This window comes from Gymnodraco acuticeps, unplaced genomic scaffold (genome assembly GCF_902827175.1).
Source record: "Gymnodraco acuticeps unplaced genomic scaffold, fGymAcu1.1, whole genome shotgun sequence".
Taxonomy (NCBI): Eukaryota; Metazoa; Chordata; class Actinopteri; order Perciformes; family Bathydraconidae; genus Gymnodraco; species Gymnodraco acuticeps.
In genome coordinates this window covers 283,370-302,631 of record NW_022990673.1, presented here as the reverse complement: position 1 = coordinate 302,631, position 19,262 = coordinate 283,370, and the positions used below count along the sequence as shown (strand labels likewise).

At 40.3% G+C, this 19,262-nt stretch overlaps 1 protein-coding gene across 3 annotated transcripts in view; it reads right to left on the bottom strand.

Annotated features, from left to right (window-relative positions):
- pip5k1ca (phosphatidylinositol-4-phosphate 5-kinase, type I, gamma a) overlaps positions 1-19,262 on the bottom strand; it is a 51,335-nt gene that overhangs the window by 8,016 nt on the left and 24,057 nt on the right. For all 3 annotated transcript variants that reach the window (XM_034229864.1, XM_034229866.1, XM_034229865.1), the window contains exons 6-16: positions 18,130-18,282; positions 14,460-14,759; positions 13,005-13,213; positions 11,293-11,376; positions 10,994-11,042; positions 5,888-5,972; positions 5,175-5,336; positions 4,583-4,724; positions 4,129-4,161; positions 3,727-3,846; positions 939-1,200 (exon numbers count right to left, since the gene is read on the bottom strand). In XM_034229864.1, coding sequence (XP_034085755.1) covers positions 939-1,200; positions 3,727-3,846; positions 4,129-4,161; positions 4,583-4,724; positions 5,175-5,336; positions 5,888-5,972; positions 10,994-11,042; positions 11,293-11,376; positions 13,005-13,213; positions 14,460-14,759; positions 18,130-18,282 — 1,599 coding nt within the window. The remainder of the gene's footprint in view (positions 1-938; positions 1,201-3,726; positions 3,847-4,128; positions 4,162-4,582; positions 4,725-5,174; positions 5,337-5,887; positions 5,973-10,993; positions 11,043-11,292; positions 11,377-13,004; positions 13,214-14,459; positions 14,760-18,129; positions 18,283-19,262) is intronic.

Genomic DNA, 19,262 nt, shown 5'->3' with positions numbered 1-19,262 from the left:
GGAACATTTAGACCAACACAACACTATCTGATACTAGATCATCTGCTAGACTGACACACACACGAGCTGACTGCAAACGCTTGGTTGTTATTCACTCAGAATGAGCTGCTGAGTGTGTCAGTTTATCATATTAAACTCCAAAATGGTGTTGACATGCAATATCAATCTGCAAACACTCACCACCAGAGTGCACACTGCAATACACTGTGTTCACAACATAGTGTTAAATAGTTCTACAATTTGGGAATCATGCTTATTGGCTTTCTTGTTGTAAGTTAGATGAGAAGATGGATAACACTCATGGCTGCACACTTATATGAAGCAACAGCCAGCAGGCTTTTAGCTTAGCATAAAGACTGGACACAGGGGAAACGGGTACTTTGTGTCTGTCCAAAGGAAAGAGAATCTATCTTCTAGCACCTCAGAAGCCTACTGATTAAAATGTTTGATATGTTGGTTGAACTTGTTAAAAAGGCGTTTTGTGCTTATCTTCTCATAAAACTCTCTGAAGAAAACTCAAAAGTCTATTTCCCAAATGTCGACTTGTTTCACACACTGCAAGCAATAACTGCACACACTCTTATTCCCATACCAGCCTGAGTCGCTACTTCCTTTCTTTGGTCCTTCGGTCAACGCCTCTGTGGGATATCAGATAGCTTTATACTGACTTTATGATCATAAGTACATTGTTAATTACAAATATAGCTCATATCAGTGACGATACACGATGGCCCTGATTAAATATCAAAGATGAGTTGATGGATAAAATAAGAGGACAAACTTAAAAAGATGAGAAGTGATGGGAGATGTGTTCATTTAACATGGATTTGAAGTAATCTAAAAGTGTGTGTGTGTGTGCGTGCGTGTGTGTGTGTGTGTGTGTGTGTGTGTGTGTGTGTGTGTGTGTGTGTGTGTCTGGGTGGAGTGGTTTTGCTTACAAAGTAGATATCTGTGATTGGCACGTCGTCTTCATCGTCGACCGAGGCCTGGCTGGTGCAGCCGGAGCCGGACACCTGGCTGGCCCTGTCTGCCTCCACCACCACCACCTTGGGACTGGAGGGGGCTTCACCGGCTGCCCCGGGAGAGAAGGGATCAGCGGGGGCAGTCAAGGAGGAGGCTGCAGCTGCTTCGGGTGCTGATGAAGAGCTGGAGGGAACTGCTGCAGCGGCTGCCTCTGCTCCAGCACCTTCCTGAACCTCGCTGTGGGAGGGGGAGATGGGATTGTTGAAGAGTTAGTGTTGATCCAAGGCTTTCAAAGTCTAACAGTGTAGGACCCCCCTCGGACAAAATTAAGACCCCCTTAACCGTTCTGTTTAGCACACATTCACCTTTCAATTCAACTTCACACAGTACTTTTACGTTATGTCTAGTGTAGAAATACAGGTTTAAACAATAATATAGTGCTGTAATTATCAAAGAGGCTGTGTGGTTTAGGAACAAAAGAACAACCTAGTCACACACACACACACACACACACACACACACACACACACACACACACACACACACACACACACACACACACACACACACACACACACACACACACACACACACACACACACACACACACACACACACACACACACACACACACACACACACACACACAGAGAGAGAGAGAGAGAAGTTGCCAACATTGTGAGCCATTTATTGGGTCAGTTGCCATAAGCCACTTTCCTGCAGCAGGGCAGAGGAACAGGACAAAGCTATTAGAGCAAACACTGGCTGAAACCCAACAGATGAGTGAGTGTGAGTGTGTGTGTGTGTGTGTGTGTGTGTGTGTGTGTGTGTGTGTGTGTGTGTGTGTGTGTTCTTGTGGTTTAGCTGCTTAAGCTCAAAGATTTGCCAGCTGGCTGTGCACTGCCACAATCCTGTATTGTTCCTGGCCAGATCATCAACTATTAGAAAGGATTTAGAAACATCCACATTGCTTTCTCAGCTTCTGTCTGTGAGTTAAAATCCAGCTGAGGAAAAGCCCGGCGTCTGGCCACTGAGGGGGAAACAAAGCTGAGTTTGCATCTAAGAGATTGGCAGAACAAATTAGGGGGGGGGATGTCTGACTTCAACACCATCTCTCATTTCATTTAGATATATCTTTATTAAAATGTATATATATATCCTATCCTTGTCTCTCTGCATATCAAAAACTGATAAATCCTTTATTATTTTACAATGTTACATCAGACTCTTTAATGCTTTAATTCCACTTTGCTCCCTTTTCTCTACATTTCTGCTTTTACTAATTTACAAGATGACTATTTTTGTCTTTCTCACCCCTCCAGCACTCTTCACATGAAACATTCTGTTTCATTTTCTCTTTCAATCAGTAAGTCTGCAATGATCCTTTCTCTGCTCCATGTCTCTCGTCCCACACCCACCCAGCTCTCCGTCTGCAGGTGAGTTAGAGCCTGGACTCAGTCAGATGGATAATTCAGTCGCCTGTCCTCATCTCTGCTCTCACATCCTCCCGCCAGCTCCTTCTCCAGACCCCCGGGCCATATGTCTAGCCACTGGCTTCTCAGCATCAGACACAATTATTCACTTGGTTGGCCCTGGCAACCACACCCTGATCCTAGTTGACCCAATCCCGACTCACAGGCTGAAAGTTACAGCCCCTCTTCGACCAGCTGTGTATGAATAAAGTTTATTTTATGAGGCTAAAACATTTGTACATGTGGTTTTATCTTTTAGCTCTCTAATAGCTCTCCAGTTTCTTTCTATGATGCAGTTTCAGTTAAATAAATAAAATACATTAAATATAGGTTCAAATATGCAAAGTGTCAGGTCATCCCGTCTTTATGAGAACCCCCCCAGGCCTCCTGTCCCGCTGCCCTACTTTCCCCCGCTGGCCCCCCATGTAGGGGCTCCTTCGGCTCTGTGTCTGCCTCACAGGGTCACCCCAAAAAAGAACACACACTTCTCACGAACACAACACAGATTTTCATGCATGTGCGCACTCTCTCATAACTTAATTACTTCAGAGTAAATGCCTGAAGCCTTTATCCGTCCATAACAGGGCACTCCAAAGTCCCATAAACAAATCTGCAAAGCTGCTTCAGTGTTTAACTGTGTGTAATATTAAGCATTATGTGTGTGTGTGTGTGTGTGTGTGTGTGTGTGTGTGTGTGTGTGTGTGTGTGTGTGTGTGTGTGTGTGTGTGTGTGTGTGTGCGTGCGTGACAGTTGAGCTGGCAGCAGGTTATTTATAGTGCGGTGCCAAACGGAGTGATTTTGGTGATTACATTTTCACAGCTTTTCCATCCATTAATGGGGTCACACGAATAATAAGGGCGCATGACGGAGCTGAGTCTTTATGTGTTTCTGTTTGCAGTGGAAAGGACCAAGACATGTGTGTATCATATTATATATTTGAATCAGAATATAAAAAAATGATGTGAGCTGTCGTAAATTCCCAGAATGTCTTACATTAGTTAATGTCTAAAAAGCAGATTCCCTTTTCAATCTGTTCAGTTACTAAAGTAAAGACTAATTCAAATTAATTGATTAAACTGAGATGTGTGCAACTATGGAAAAACATTTGTGTATTTTAATGTATTATTTAATGTGTTATTATTTTAACTTATGAATCAGATCTACAGTAAGTGCATTTAATACTCTTGCGTCTTCTATGTTTCCTGTATAAGACTACATGACAATGACATAGAGTTGTACATTTAGAACTTGTTGCACATTAACAACCAGGTAAAACAACATTGTGTTTTACCTGGCTTCAGGTGAAGGCTGTGGAACGGAGATGGTGGGCTCACTGTCGTGTCTCTTCAGTTCCACCTCCACTGTGATGGTCTGCTGATCCTCCTCACGCACACGCAGCTCCTCCTGGGTCCTGAACACAAGCAAACACACATGAAACAACACGCACAGAGGAAATGAAACACGTGTGGAAAAACAAACACGGTCACTTCTTAGCAACAAGGACAATGGGCCTTCACATAAACACACCAACAGGCTGACCTCACATTTTCTCCTCTACACCCACCACACCCAGACATGTCTAATGCTGGGAAAACATGAAGCTAGCAACCCACACAACTCTGTAAAAACAGCGCTGTTAATCCTGTTCAAAAAGGTTTGTGATGTGAAAGCAGCATTCAGGCTCCAGACTCACCTCCCGTCGTGGCTGAGAGACTGGGTGTGCCTCCTGCAGACAGAGGACAGTGTCAGTTACAGCTGTACATGACAACAGCAGCAGCTAGCTGACATGGAACATGCTGCTGTGGCTGAGGAGACGCTCACAGGAGCACCTACTGACACTATAGTGGTCATTTATTCTCAGTTTAAATTGCATTTTAAGGGTTTTAATCAGGTTGTCGCAGCAAAATAATGATTCACTTGTGGACCTTTTAACTCAAAATACAGGTAGAACATCTCTGAAAAATTTTTATTTACACAGAATAAGGAAAGATAATCATACATTTCAGTTCAGCTATCGAAGACTGTCAATATGTTGCTTCAACAATAAAGTAATATCAAAGGCAATGTCAACTGTACTTGCATAGATAACGTGTCAGAAAAAGCATTTATCTTATTGTACGGTTTGCTCAGTGTGTGTGTGTGAGCACCTGTATCGGGGGTGCTCGACGGTGTCACAGGGGGATCTCTCGGGGATGGACAGAGAGGTGGTGGAAGAGAGAGTGGTGGCAATCGACGCTGTGGTGGCCTCTTCAAACGAGGGAGGAGTGCATGGAAGATGGTCTGCTCGGCCTGGAGGAGAAGAGAAAGAGAGACACACACATATAGATATGAGTGTATATAACTTTGAGATTATTTATTTCACCTTTTTATTACAGGTATTATGTTGTATATCATATTTCTTCTTTACCTTTTTTTTTATCTAGTGTTATATTTATGATTAACCGTGAATTTCTTTGTCTATTTTTCAAACTGAAAAGCCCCTCATGCTGCATTTATTGTGTAAAAGGAGGCATGAAGTGCTGTACTGCCTGTGTTGCCCTATGATTCCAATGACACCAGCTAACAGGCCAGTTGTTTTCCAAAGGTTCGAACGATCAGAAGTTGTTTTGTTTAAAAAGGGACAGAATATACCTTCCAGAACAACATTTTACTCATCCAAACTCAAACAACTGATGTTTCCTATTTTCTTTATTTGGTTATCCTCCCTGCACTACATCTCCGTATACAGATGTGATTTACCTTCATCCTCCAGCGTGGGGAAGCTGCGAGCTCCTCTCAGGTCGTAGATGTTCTCGTCTCTCTCAGACGGCAGCTGGCTGGCTGACCAGGCGGCACCGGGGCCGATACACTTGGGCACCGACAACGACACGCGACCCTTCTTAGATGGAGAGGACTTCAGAGCTGAGGGGCAATGCACATTGACACCTTCAATAACTTGGTAAAAATGGGAAAGCACATTTCACTTTGTTATTTCTGGGCTGGGTGCAAATGGGAAATTCCACACAGATTAAAACAAATCATAGCACCGGACTCTTTACATATATCAATGTACTGTTTCAGCAGATGTATTTGACCTGTTAATCAATAGCAATGTGTTGAGGCTGCAGTACCATCAAAAAGTTTAAATTGTCAGTTGAAGTAAAAACGCAAAGAATTAAAAAGGAAAATATCACATCTGCCCTCGGCCTCCACAACAAATAATTATTTGTGTGTTCGTTAATCTTTGGAAGGAGATGAAAACGAACTGCACAAGGATCAAATGGACGTTTGACTCTCACATGACACGAGGCAACACCTAATAAGGCAGGTGGGTAGCAACTGTGTCTGATTTCCTGTCAAGGCTCGGCTGTAAAAGAGACAAAAGCCTGGCATCTGACATTTGCGTCTGAGCTCTTCTCACCCAGCCCTCGTCTGATTATGTAAGGCAGTGAGTGGATGTAAATTGAACTCACAGGAGCTCTTCTTGAAAACGTTGCTGCTCATGAACTTGAAGAACCTGTCGGCGTAGAAGCCTGGCCGGTGGACAGACACGGTGTCCTGAGGGAGAGACAGAGACATTAAGGAGACATTAGTGCATAGATAAAATGAGCCAACCATTGCTAATTGGAGATTAAACTGTCTATTAGTCCCTTTAGTTTTCCACACCAGGAATTATTTTTTATCAGTTAAAACGACCAGGCAGAGCAAACCGTTGAAAAAGTCCGAAAAATATTTAGACTAGTTCTGTCAGGATAACTATGGCCTTATAGTATACCAACCCAGTCTCATGGCATTTCGTGTTCACCAACACGATTTTTAATCTATTGATTCGTGTTCACCAACACGATTTCCCCCTTTTTTCCGTGTTGCACAGCACGATTTTAAAAGCAATGTATTTCTACTGGTAATGTGTTTCGTGCCTGCAGCACTTCTTTTTCTCCGGTCGGGTCGTGGAAGACCGGAGGCTGTGTGGTTCATAAAAACATGTTCTTACTCAATATCAAGCCACAATTATTGCTTTTATTTTAAATCGTATAATTTCGGACTTTTGTTGCCGTCTGTGAGGAAAATAAATGGGGCTCAGAGCCTCAGAATACTGAAATCTGTATTTTTTAAATCTTTTTTTCCTTCTAATTCGTTATTCTTTTCAAAATAACACACTGTTATTTACTCACCAATAACACACAATTATCCTTGCTTTTATTTATTGGTTTAATTCCATAATCTCTGGCTTTTTTGGCGTCCGTCAGGAACAGAATTTCAAAATAAAAATAACCGGAAACAGACGTAGGCCTGTAAGGGACATTTCGAGCATCATTGCGATTGTCAACATTTCTGAGTTTAGGATGGCCGAAGACACTACACTACCCATAATCCCCAGCTATCGTTTAGGACTACAGTCCCCGTGATTAATCTTCAAACTCTGGGATTGGATGTTGGAGTGGCAGTGCGCCAAGGTTACAATGAGCGTCAAACAGCTGTTTGAAATGGAACGAAACCACGCCAGACTATCCAAAACTGGAACCGAACGCCCCCCCCAGAACTACACGCTGGCTATTGTGTTTCGCAAAATGTTCTATGGGACATCTCTACTGAACGTTTTCGTTTTTCCCACAATTAGAAGTTGCCAGTATTAAACACATTGGTGTTATCAAATGTAAAACATATAATTAATAAATGGGTGAAAATCGCTTGTGTCCATAATGCGCAGCATTAATACCCACATGACAGCTCATTGTTACTTTGTAATTCTCCACTACAATTCAGAGGTTAACCTGGTATTTTTACTCCACTACACTTATTTGAGTTACTTTGCAGATTCTGATTAATGATGTGAAATATAAACAACCCTTAAATCAGACTTTAGTTACAGTAAAATTCAGGTAAGGTGATTGTCAAGTGCCAACAATCAGGAGAGATATTTGATAGTTGGTGCTTGAGAAGACTAAACATTTATCTTTAATTGACATGAATGGAAACAAGTAATAAAGTATATTCATTACTCGTTATTCTCTACTAATAGTTAATTAAAGACTGTATATTATGGCTATTTTGCACATCCCTTTCAAGATTTCAAGATTTTCAAAGGTTTATTGACATATCATATACACAACTACGGTGTATGCAATGAATGAAAATCTTAGGTCACAGGTTCCTCAACAGTGCATTACAAGACATCTATCAATATGTGTGTACCTCCACCATTAAACTGTCATATTCTGCACATTTCTTATACTATCTACATACATAAGAGTATAATTCATATGTATAATATCAGTTAAAATAAGTGCTTCAACATAGTTAACATTGCAGGAAAGCAATTATGTTAAGTACTTTGTCAGGCTTAATATTTATCTTTTGATACCCCCAAAGTGTTTTTCTTATTTAAAAGAAGACCTTAATCTAAAGTATTCTTTAATGTGTTAATAAAGGTTAATTCGTTTTTCTCTTTTGCACCTCCTCCTATTAATATCTTTGTACATCCTGCACTAAACTGTTTTATTGTAGAGATCACTTATAGTATCTTCTTGATTTTTTATATTCTATATTTCTATCACAGACCTTCTACTTTCCCCCTATGAAAGTATGTACTCTTAATATTTTTTTAATCAAATATAACATAAAAACAATAATTCAATAACCTGCTTTAACCACTAGGCGGTGCACACAAGGTACACACAGCCATAATAACTTTGTATTATTAGTGTAGGACACTTATGTATGTACATTGCAACATCTGAAGATGTGGTTTTATTCATGCTTTCACATCATTTTACAGCATATTGCTATACTATTTCAGACTCAGTATTTACATTCTAATATTCAAAGAAAATCAGTAATATATATATTTTTTAAAAGTCCTTTTATATCAGCTGTGCACCGTTATGGTGTAAATATAACCTATCTATGAATTAGATCAAATGTAAAAGTCAGCCGAATTAGTGTTGATACTGCAAGGAGACGTATTGTGTGAAGAGAAATTGAAGATGTTGTTTAATTGTTGATATATTTATGATCCACGTCAAGTATTCAGTTTCGGCGGCATTTCTTCCAGTTTTTCCAAAGGTCTTCTCATCAGGGCTCTATAAATAAAGAACTACGGCAAATCTGTAATATGTAATGCAGCCGAACCGTGTATTACAATGCCGTTATGTGATGACTTTCAAAGAGAAAAGCAAGAACACTCGGAATTAAGTATTCTTTTATTCTTTTAAAATGTTTTCCGGATTTCATATCATATAAACACCAAATCCCAGCATGCGTTGCGGCTAAAACATCCAATAAGCGAGCTTAAACCATAGCTGAGGATCTTGGGTAATCGCTCGAAATGCCTATGTCTGTTTCCGGTTATTTTTATTTTGAAATTCAGTTCCTGACGGACGCCAAAAAAGCCAGAGATTATGGAATTAAACCAATAAATAATTGTTTATTATAATAATTAAGTTATTGGTGAGTAAATAACAGTGTGTTATTTTGAAAAGAATAACAAATTAGAAGGAAAAAAAGATAATACAGATTTCAGTATTCTGAGGCTCTGAGCCCCATTTATTTTCCTCACAGACGGCAACGAAATTATACGATTTAAAATAAAAGCAATAATTGTGGCTTGATATTGAGTAAGAACATGTTTTTATGAACCACACAGCTTCCAGTCTTCCACGACTCGACCGGAGAAAAAGAAGTGCTGCAGGCACGAAACACATTACCAGTAGAAATACATTGCTTTTAAAATCGTGCTGTGCAACACGGAAAAAAGGGGGAAATCGTGTTGGTGAACACGAATCAATAGATTAAAAATCGTGTTGGTGAACACGAAATGCCATGAGACTGGGTTGGGTATACAGTCCGAACATGATTTTGATGATTTAATCCGACCTTTTGTTTACATACATTCATTTTAACATAAGAATGTCACCAACATGTACCCTACCAGAATAAGACTTGCTCATTCTTAAAAGCAGACCCTGTGAGTCCATTTTATTTATTGTTTTTTTTATTATCTTTCTTAATAATTTTGTTTTTATTTAGAATAGAATTTAGGATATTTTATATTCTTAGGAAATAAAACGTAATTGATCTTTGCTTTTTAATGCTTTTATATTGTCATGATATCAGTGTTATAGAATGGTATTGAAAGACAATATATAGTCCAACAAAAGTCGTTTTTGTGACAGGTTGCAGTCAGATCAGAGTACAGACACGTCACTTCATTATTCATGTTGCAGCGGAGTGAGATCACACTGCAGACTGACAGATGACACTTGGTGTTTGGTTTAGACTGACAGAAGGAAGGAGGGATGGAGGAGAGTGAGAAAGTGAAGGCTTGGTCGTTATTAGCATTTTTTAATTTGCATTACCAGACTCCACCATGAGTAACATCTGAACGCATTCACCTCACGGAGGCAACCACAGAGAGCAGCGAACCTCAGCAGTGACGCACAGGAGGCTGAGCAGGGCTTCTGCTCGCTCCACATATATCTTGTTTTAGCGTATCATTGTGTTTCAGAGTGGGAGACAGGAGTGAGTAAGGAGAGAGCGCCGAGAGATTGACGACTACCTCTATCTTGAGAAAACAATCTGGTGATGATGTACAGTGTAAACCCACAATAGATAAAGAGATGTGAGGTGCTTTTCCATCACCTCTTATAAATACCAAGGGGTTTTCTGAAATGCTTTGCAAGCTTCAGTTACATTTATGCAACCAAGACTATGACACATATTATAAAATGTTCTGGTATGAGTGGCCAATCCTTCTGGATGATGTATTTTTTGTTTGTGAATTGTTTCTGATTTGTTGATAATAAACTATTGTGTGATGTTAAATGTGTTGCATGCACATACAATTCAAAATGGAAAGAGGGATTTAAAAAAAACAACCACATACAGTCATTCATATAAATATGCGTGCACACTTTTAATTAAATTGTTCAAATGTATGCATGTCATCAAGAAAGTGTGCTACATTTTCTGTGTGTGTCTCTCTACGTTTCTTAAATAAAGGCTGACTGCTCATAAATCATTCAAACTAAATAAAGGACATTTAATTTAAAACAAGGAAAAACTCAAGTCATCTTATCTTTATGACAATAATAGAAAGATAATGAGAATTGAGTGCAAAATTATAGTTAAATACAAACTCAATAAAAGGCAACTGTGTCTTTTGATAGGCGTTTAATTCCCATTTAAGTAACCTATAGCTCTGGTTAGAGCTGACGTCTAATAAGATGTAATACACCTACTACTGGGCCCGCAGGATATTAATGAGTTTAGTCTTGCAAGTTAAAAGAAAGTTCACACATAGGGGAAGAGACAAGCTGCCAGAGATACACAGAAAAATATTTTTTAAAAAGGAAGAGGCCGTTGTCTGATGCCTCGCTAAATGTAACCTGTTGATATTGTTGTGTAATCTCCTAAAGGAGGGCCCGAATGTGTGTAAACAAAACGATCCACACAGTATGCGGTAGGATGAAAAGAGTCAAGATCAAAATAATAACCATTTTGCTAACTGAAGAGTCAGTGTCTTTCACTGAAATATGGATGAGTATGATTTAATGTATTAGTGTGTTTACGAAACTTACCCCATCATGAACCAAAGCCTTCCACGTGTGCTCCAGTTTCTTGATTAGCCTGCAGAAAGAGAGAGGAGGGAAACAACGTTTAACGCAGTAATGTTATAAATGTCATATATTATAGGCCAATAACATTAAATGTGTTGTCTGAAGCGATGGAGTTTATTTGGAGCATGGCTGCTACAGAAGACAGGCACAGTGTGTACATATAGTTCTCTGAGGAAAATCTCCAGCCTGTCGCACTGGAAGATGTGCAGCTGATGACCTGTGGTGATGACGTTTAATCTCATGACTACTGTGATGCTCACCTGTAGGACTGCAGGATGTCGATGATTCCAACGTAGAGAAGAAGTCTCTCTCCTTTTCCATTCCAAGCTGGGATACCGCCCATCCTGCAATGAGAATGAATAAATAAAGCTGTAAACCTGCTACAGTGTCACATTTCTATCCTACAAGACGAGAAGAGAAAAGATTTTCAGCAAACAAATTCGGCACAAGCTAAACAAAGATCTTAGTGTTAACACTGTACACATGCTAAAAATAAAAATATTCATTGTTTCGTTCTAAAATATTGCTCGGGGGTTTACTATTCAAAACTTTAAGCAACTTAATAGTCATATAAAGCAATGAAAGTGCGTTGGGAAGTGTAAACAATGGAAGTAAATCAAACAGTTTAACGAGAAGAGTTTGAAAAAGCTTTTCTAGAAAAGTTAAAGTGGTGAGGAATGAGAGCACCGAGTTTGATGAAAAAGAGCAACGGATAAAGTTTATTATCTTACTACATGTATTCAACGTTATTTATTCTTAGTGCTATGGCATGAAAGTGCAAGTCTAGTAGGGGTGTTGAAATGAATAGTTTCTACGATGCATCGCGATGCGGACGTGGATGATTCTGCATCGATGCAGTGACAGAACATAATCGATTATAGCGTAGTAACGTTGCTTCCTGATTTTCCGGCCGCGGCTTTACAATAAAGTTTTTTTTTCTGTCACTTTAATATCAAATCGGTCGGTGACGCAGAGATCAGGGAACAGACGTGACAGCGGCAAAGCGACACCAAACACGGAGCAGTCTGCTTCATCCGCCAACAGAATCACCAGTCCAGAACCAACAGCAGAAGGACCCGCTCTGAATCACTCCGTGTCGCTGCGGCTCAGACACACAGGGATTTATGTTTAAAAAAAATACTCGCGTTACATGTCAGGTTTTTGGTGGATTTAGATAAGTCTTGGATTGCAGAGTATGAATGTCCTCTTGCTATTTTCAGACGATATATACGTGTGTAAAGCATAGGTGAAAAGTTTGTGAAGGCAGGAGGAAAAAAGCTTCCGCGATCACCGTCTCCTCTGTTCCTCCAAACCCCGCCCCCTCCCTGAAAAGAATGAGTGACAGGCTGATAGTAACCTGATAGAAACTATTATTCACTTAATCACTGATTGAGATATGATGAAGCTAATTTAATCTGATTTATGTAACAGTAAGACAGAGAATGTAAGTGTGCACCCACATGCAGTATTTTTGTTTTTATATGCGGTTGTAAATACTCCTGTTGTCTGCTGTGTTCAGACTCAAGTCTTGTGTGTGATGCCACATTCAGGGCATTCAGTGTCCTTTTTTAAGCAGAAGACCGCTTTGAGGACGGAACAATTTCACACACAGATATAGGAATGCTATAGAGCTATACAATTGATTTATTTTGGTTTAAAAATTAATGTCAAGACATTTATGTTATTGATTTCTGAAGCACTTTCTAAATAATGTACATAATAATGTATTTACTGCATGAATTCATTGATGAAAAAGAAGCCATGTGCAGTAATATAGAAAATTGAGGATGCAACTTATTTGTATGAATCGTGATGCATCGGGAAATCGAATCGGGGACAGGATAATCGTAATCGAATCGAATCGTGAGACCAGTGAAGATGCACAGCCCTAAAGTTTAGTAGATGCACTCCCCCCTTTTATTCAGTGTCACATTTATCACTCGGCTCTCTTGCCACAGCCTCTTTGACTCACGTGTCGTCGGTGTCGATGTTCCCCCCGCAGGCCGCCCCCCCCTGGATGGACTCCATGGCGGTTGAGTATAGGGCCTTCTGCTGGGCCACGGGCCTCTTCTCATCGCTCTCGCCCTGGGAGCCCTCCATCTGCCTCTCCCTCTCCGCCTGGTCCATGTTGTGAACCCCGAGCAGCAGACTGTAGTCCATGATCTTAAAGCTCTCCAGCACCTGAGCAGGGGACAGGAAGTGAGCGGTGACGTATAAATCTGTCTCAAAGCTTTTATCCAGAGTGCATAACAGTGTCAGCACCAGGGGGAATGAGGACATGGAGTCATGGAGCTATACAGAGTGATGCACACACTAATTAACTATGCATAAGATAGCCAGTGTGAGCATATACTCCAAACAAGAACATGCACTGAGAAGGTTATTACGAGGTGGTGATTTAAGAGACAAGGGCAGACCGGCCACCACTGCAGACCCCTTATTAAACACAGTGCTGTAACAAAGCTCTAATTTATAGCGAGGGATCCTGGGAATGCCAAACACTCTCGTAAATAGCTTTTGTTTCTTTCACTGCCTTCTTCCATCCAATCTACCTCCCTCCTCCTCTTTTATTAAAAGGTAATAAAGGTAACACTTTACATTCATAATTATCGCTTTGTATTGCCAAGGAGTGAAAGGATTATAACGTAACTCAAACTTGTTACCTTCCTTCGACTTTCTTGGTTGCCTTGAACAGCCTGTGGACTGATTTCTATGTAAAGGCCTTGGGAAGCTTTCATCACAAATAACTGCTATTAGTTTGACTCATATTGCTAATTGCAGTATGATTTGTGATATTAAAGACTTTAATAGAGGATGATCATTCAGCGTTATTGAGATATATGAATACTCTTCACGTTATTACTAAAAATCATCAAATAATATGATAATCTGTACCAAACAAAGATTTTGTATTAAGTCTGTAAAACATTACTTACTTTATACTCACTTATTTTGCCTTTATCAAAATTGGGTTAACTGTGAACTGCACTAGCCAATATTGTGGATTTCATACCAATTTCGATTAAATGTGTAGCGACTGAGGTTCCCTTAAAGGCGCTAGTACCAAAGATTTCCTAAAACTTCTAAATAGTATCTTTAAACAAGGCCCTATAATATCCTGGTTATTCCAGCACGTTTCCATTTATTTTTTGTTGAATTTCTACCCTATGTTTGTTTATTTCCCTTTGAGACTCAGCCTTAGGGTAGAACTTTATCCTTCCTTCAAACATGCTTATAATTTTCCGCTAAACCTGACTGCCTAGGATCTCCCTCCCTCTCACTGAAGGATCTCTCTCTCCTAGGCTCCTTCTCCCTCCTTCGTCCATGTCTCTTGCCTGTCTATCTGAGCTTAGACAAAATAGAAGTGGCTCCAGTGAAGAGCCTGAACACAGCAGCTGTTTGTGTCTCCGTCCCCCCTCTAACTCACCAGGCAGTCTCTCTGTAAGGTCTTCACCAGCGCGTTGTAAGTGTCCTGGTCCAGCATCAGACCCTCCAGCAGGTTTTGCATGAAGTCCAGGTCTTTGAAAGTGGGCCTGGCTTTCTCTCTTTCTTTCTTGGATGCTCGCCTCTTGTAGGTGGAGCCCTTCAGGTCGTATTTGAGGTGCATGCGAACTACGCGGGGAAGGACGTTGTTCATCACCACCACGCGGATGTTCTTCCCGCCCGACTGGACACAGTAGAGGCCGAAGAACTTGGGCAGCAAAGTGCGAGGGTTCTGATTCAAGTTCTGGAGAAGAGTGAAGGAGAAGAAGAGAAATCATAAGATCTTTAAAAGGTTCATAAATGTTTTGTTTGCTGCTGACAGGATTTAGAAGCAGGACATTTGAGGGAATTGTTTGAAGGAATTCAATTGTGCGAAGTAGCTGTCGGGGTCACCACAAATTGTAATACGTTTTACAGAATTACCTTTTTACAAACACCCAAGGCCAAGATGTGCATTTTTTTAGACTTTGCACAAGTAGAAAATGTTGGCACTGTAATGTAAAATATCTGAAAGATGCTATTTTTTGGCGAACAAAGACAGAAAGGAAAATATAACAGAACCAGGATCCAGAGATAATTTTTTCATGGGACCTTTAAGGGGAGGCGTGTGGCGCAGTGGGTTGTGTGTAGGTTAGGGCTGCTCGATTATGGCAAAAATCATAATCTCGATTATTTGGGTCAATAATTGTAATTGCGATTATTAAATGCGATTATTCATTGACTTTGAAAACATCCATTTATTGTACTTTAAAACAAATACAAATAATAATTTGAACTTTTTAACTGTTGAATTATACGTTCAGGGTAATCAACTGAAAAACCAATACAAAATAAAATAAATTATACATTCATGTCTACATTTAAATAAATAATATCAAAATAATAAATACCAATAAACAAGATCAACAAACATGTTGCAGTGCACTGTCACAACCTGAAAACTCCTTAACATATAGCCAACATTTTGGTAAAACATATTCAACATATTCCACTCAGTCCACTGGGTCAATAATTGATATCACGATTATTAAAAACGATTATCCATTTACTTTGAAAACATCAATCTATTGGAGATGAAACATTTGAACAGTATGTTTTTAACAGTTGATTACCCTGAACTTGAAATATAATTCAACTGAAAAAAAAAGTAATAATACAAAAATAATCGTTTTATTTTGATTACGTTGTTTTCGTAATCGTTGCAAGCCATAATCGTAATCGCGATTAAAATACGATTAATTGAGCAGCCCTAGTGTAGGTGTTCTGATCAGGGGGTCACAGGTTCAAACCCCACTGCAGTCAGCATGTCGTTGTGTCCCTGGGCAAGACACTTCACCCCAAAGTGCTCCTGTGGGGATTGTCCACAGTATTGAGAATGTAAGTCGCTTTGGATAAAAGCGTCTAACAAGTAACATGTAATGTTATGTTAAAAAACACATGAGCAAAAGGAAAGGTGATACATGTTCTGCAAATAGTTTATTTATAAACACTACTTAATGCTCAGTGTACACAAACTGTCTACCCAGTTATTCATATGATTGCCCCAGGAAGTTTACATAACAGACAACAAACATGAGTCAAGATCTCACTTTCAAATAAAGAAGTGGTGATGCTTAAACTGTCATTTCATTTTCACTGGTATCAACTGTTTGGGATTTAGGAAGGCATTAAGCTTGCAAAAATCAAGTAACACAATTATCCTATATTTGTAAGAAAAATGATTCTGCATTTTTACACTGCAAGAATCCCCCATCAATCACCAATCCGTGCTGAATAAACCAATCACAACTAAGAGGTTACACTGTCTGGGGGCTCAGTTAAAAACCTGCTTTGACCTTGGGACCTGGGCCAGCTCATTCCCATTAGAGAAATGAGGGGGGAGATGAAGAGAGAGTGGTCCACAAAGCCATAACAGAAAGCATTTAGGAGCAGATATGAGGACAAAAAAAGAGAAAACGGCAGAGGAGAGATGAAGGATGAATGTGGACGTATGGCTAAAAGGCTCAGCACTTGTGTAAGTGACCTTCAGATTAGAGGAACAAAAAAGGAAAAAGAGAGATTGCAGAAAGACAGACAGAGAGAGAGAGAGAGAGAGAGAGAGAGAGAGAGAGACAGAGAGAGAGACAGAGAGAGAGAGAGGAGAGAGAGAGGAGAGAGAGAGAGAGAGAGAGAACAGAGAGAGAGACAGAGAGAGAGACAGAGAGAGAGAGAGAGAGAGAGAGAGAGAGAGAGAGAGAGAGAGAGAGAGAGAGAGAGAGAGAGGGAGAGAGAAAGAGCATCCTCTGCCCTCAGCCACACATGACCCTTCTGTCAATGTTAAGAGGGCAGAGCAGTGACGAACCAACAACAAAGACACGTGAGGGAGATGAGCAAATATGAGCATGAAAGGCTGGAGAAGGAGTGGATTAAAACACGATGCAGAGACATTAAGAGAAATAAATTCAAACGTGAGAGGAGATGGAAAGCCTTGGCACATAATAGAAGGGCTAATACACCGACGACGGGAGAGAAGTGTCAGCGGTGGAGTCTGTTACATCACTGCGATCTGTATACTGCCCAGAGCTACACTCCTCAGCCAGTCAGCTGGGGAAGACATGAGCCGCTCCACCAATGGCTGCTGCGCGTTGTGTTTGCTACGAATACAGATGAGCCAGTTCCAATGAAACGTTTTGCTGTGACATGTGCAGTTCTGTACATCCTGGTTGATGTTTATGTAAGAATTGTATCCATGGACATAATGTTTTAATGGTTTTCTACCGTGTTTATCTTGGCGTGGGTTTGATTTGTCCATCTGTGTTATCTGCCTCTTTTCCCATAATCCACCTGCTCTGGCCTCGGGCTACAGCCATCTTGCGTGAGCCTGAATATCTCTGTTTTCATTAAACCTCTTTCTCAGACCAATCATTCGTGCAAATGTTCTTCAGAGCATTTCAGGCCACCGGAAAAGGTCACAGTGAAAGCGCTGAGCCTTTATTGCCCTAAATGATGAGACAAATTCCTGCACTGGTCTTTGGCCACGGCTGTTGGCACGGGAATAAACACAAGGCTGATGGCTGTGGACCTCAAAAGGCTGGGATAGTAGCATGGACATACATGGAGCTGTTGTTGGTTGAGTTCATTCAGAATGAGCCAGCGGACTATGTTGTAGGTGGGGGGGGGGATACTGTTGGCGCAAGTCAGGCTCTGTTAGTCTTATGTGAAACACACTGGCCAGTCTCTTATAAACCGCATGGCCCCAGGCTTCAGTCGGATATGATAGAGTTGTTATGTCTGCTGTATTTGAAAAGGATGTCATGCTCGGAGGAGAGATTTGCAGGGTCTTACATAAACCTCTAAAAATAAAAGTCAAAAAGAGAACATCAGAGCTGGAGGTCAGCAATTTAATGAGAAAGTAAAGGGTGCGTGTGTGCAGCGGCCTCTTTGGCCCGAAATACACGAACGCTGCCCGGCTTCTCCACCTTTGGTGCAGTGTGACTGTGTGTTCACTTCATGTGCATGTACCTAGATAACTCGCTGCGATACAGTTTAATTTATTTAGTTTTCTTTTCACCAACCTTTTTACATAACATGACATTGAACATGTGCTTTTTTCCACATACACACACTTTGCTTACCATGTAGTATCCAGGCAACAGTTTCTGTAAGAATTCAGCCTCCTTGTGCATCACAGTCTTGATGATGAACTCGTCGTCCCTGGTGAGATAGAAGACCGAGCCACTCGCCCCGGGATTGGACAATTCGATCAGAGGCTCATTACACAGGGAGTACTGCAGACACACACAAAAGAGGAGGGAAATGCTGGTTCAATCTTTGAACATCTTATAAAATGACAGCACTTATATGGAATACAGTTTTAACCAAATCATTTTAAAATGACTTTTCCTCATGGACAAGGCAAGGCAAGTTTATTTATATAGCACTTTTCAACACAAGGCAATTCAAAGTGCTTTACAAAAAATGAAAGAGATTAAGAAAATGGCATTTAAAATCAGTCATTAAAAAGAAAAGCTAATAAAATAAACATTAAAAGAAAAAATACATGGATAAAAGTTTCAGTGCAGTTTAAGATATGAATAGTTCAATTAAAAGCAGCGACAAAAAGAAAAGTCTTCAGCCTGGATTTAAAAGTAGTCAGAGTTGCAGCGGACCTGCAGGTTTCTGGGAGTTTGTTCCAGATATTTGGAGCATAATAACTGAACGCTGCTTCTCCATGTTTAGTTCTGACTCTGGGGACAGAAAGCTGACCAGTCCCTGAAGACCTGAGAGATCTGGATGGTTCATAATTTAGCAGTAGGTCAGAAATGTATTTTGGGCCTAAACCATTCAAAGCTTTATAAACCAGCAGCAGTATTTTGAAATCTATTCTTTGACACACAGGAAGCCAGTGTAAAGACTTCAGAACAGGAGTGATGTGATCCACTTTCTTAGTGTTAGTGAGGACTCGAGCAGCAGCGTTCTGAATTAGCTGCAGCTTCCTAATAGATTTTTTAGTGAGACCTGTGAAGACACCATTACAGTAGTCGAGTCTACTGAAGATAAAAGCATGAACAAGTTTTTCCAAAGACAAGACTTTTGAATCACCTAACCCAAATTGATCGATGGCTTATGAGGAAGAGAGAAAAAGATTGAAGGTGGTACTACACTTTTGTTGTAGTCCGTGACGTCATTGGGCCCAAATGAACTATTTCCCCATTGTCTTACACTGGGAGAGACATCTGTTAACCAGAGGACATTTTTCCCTTTTTTA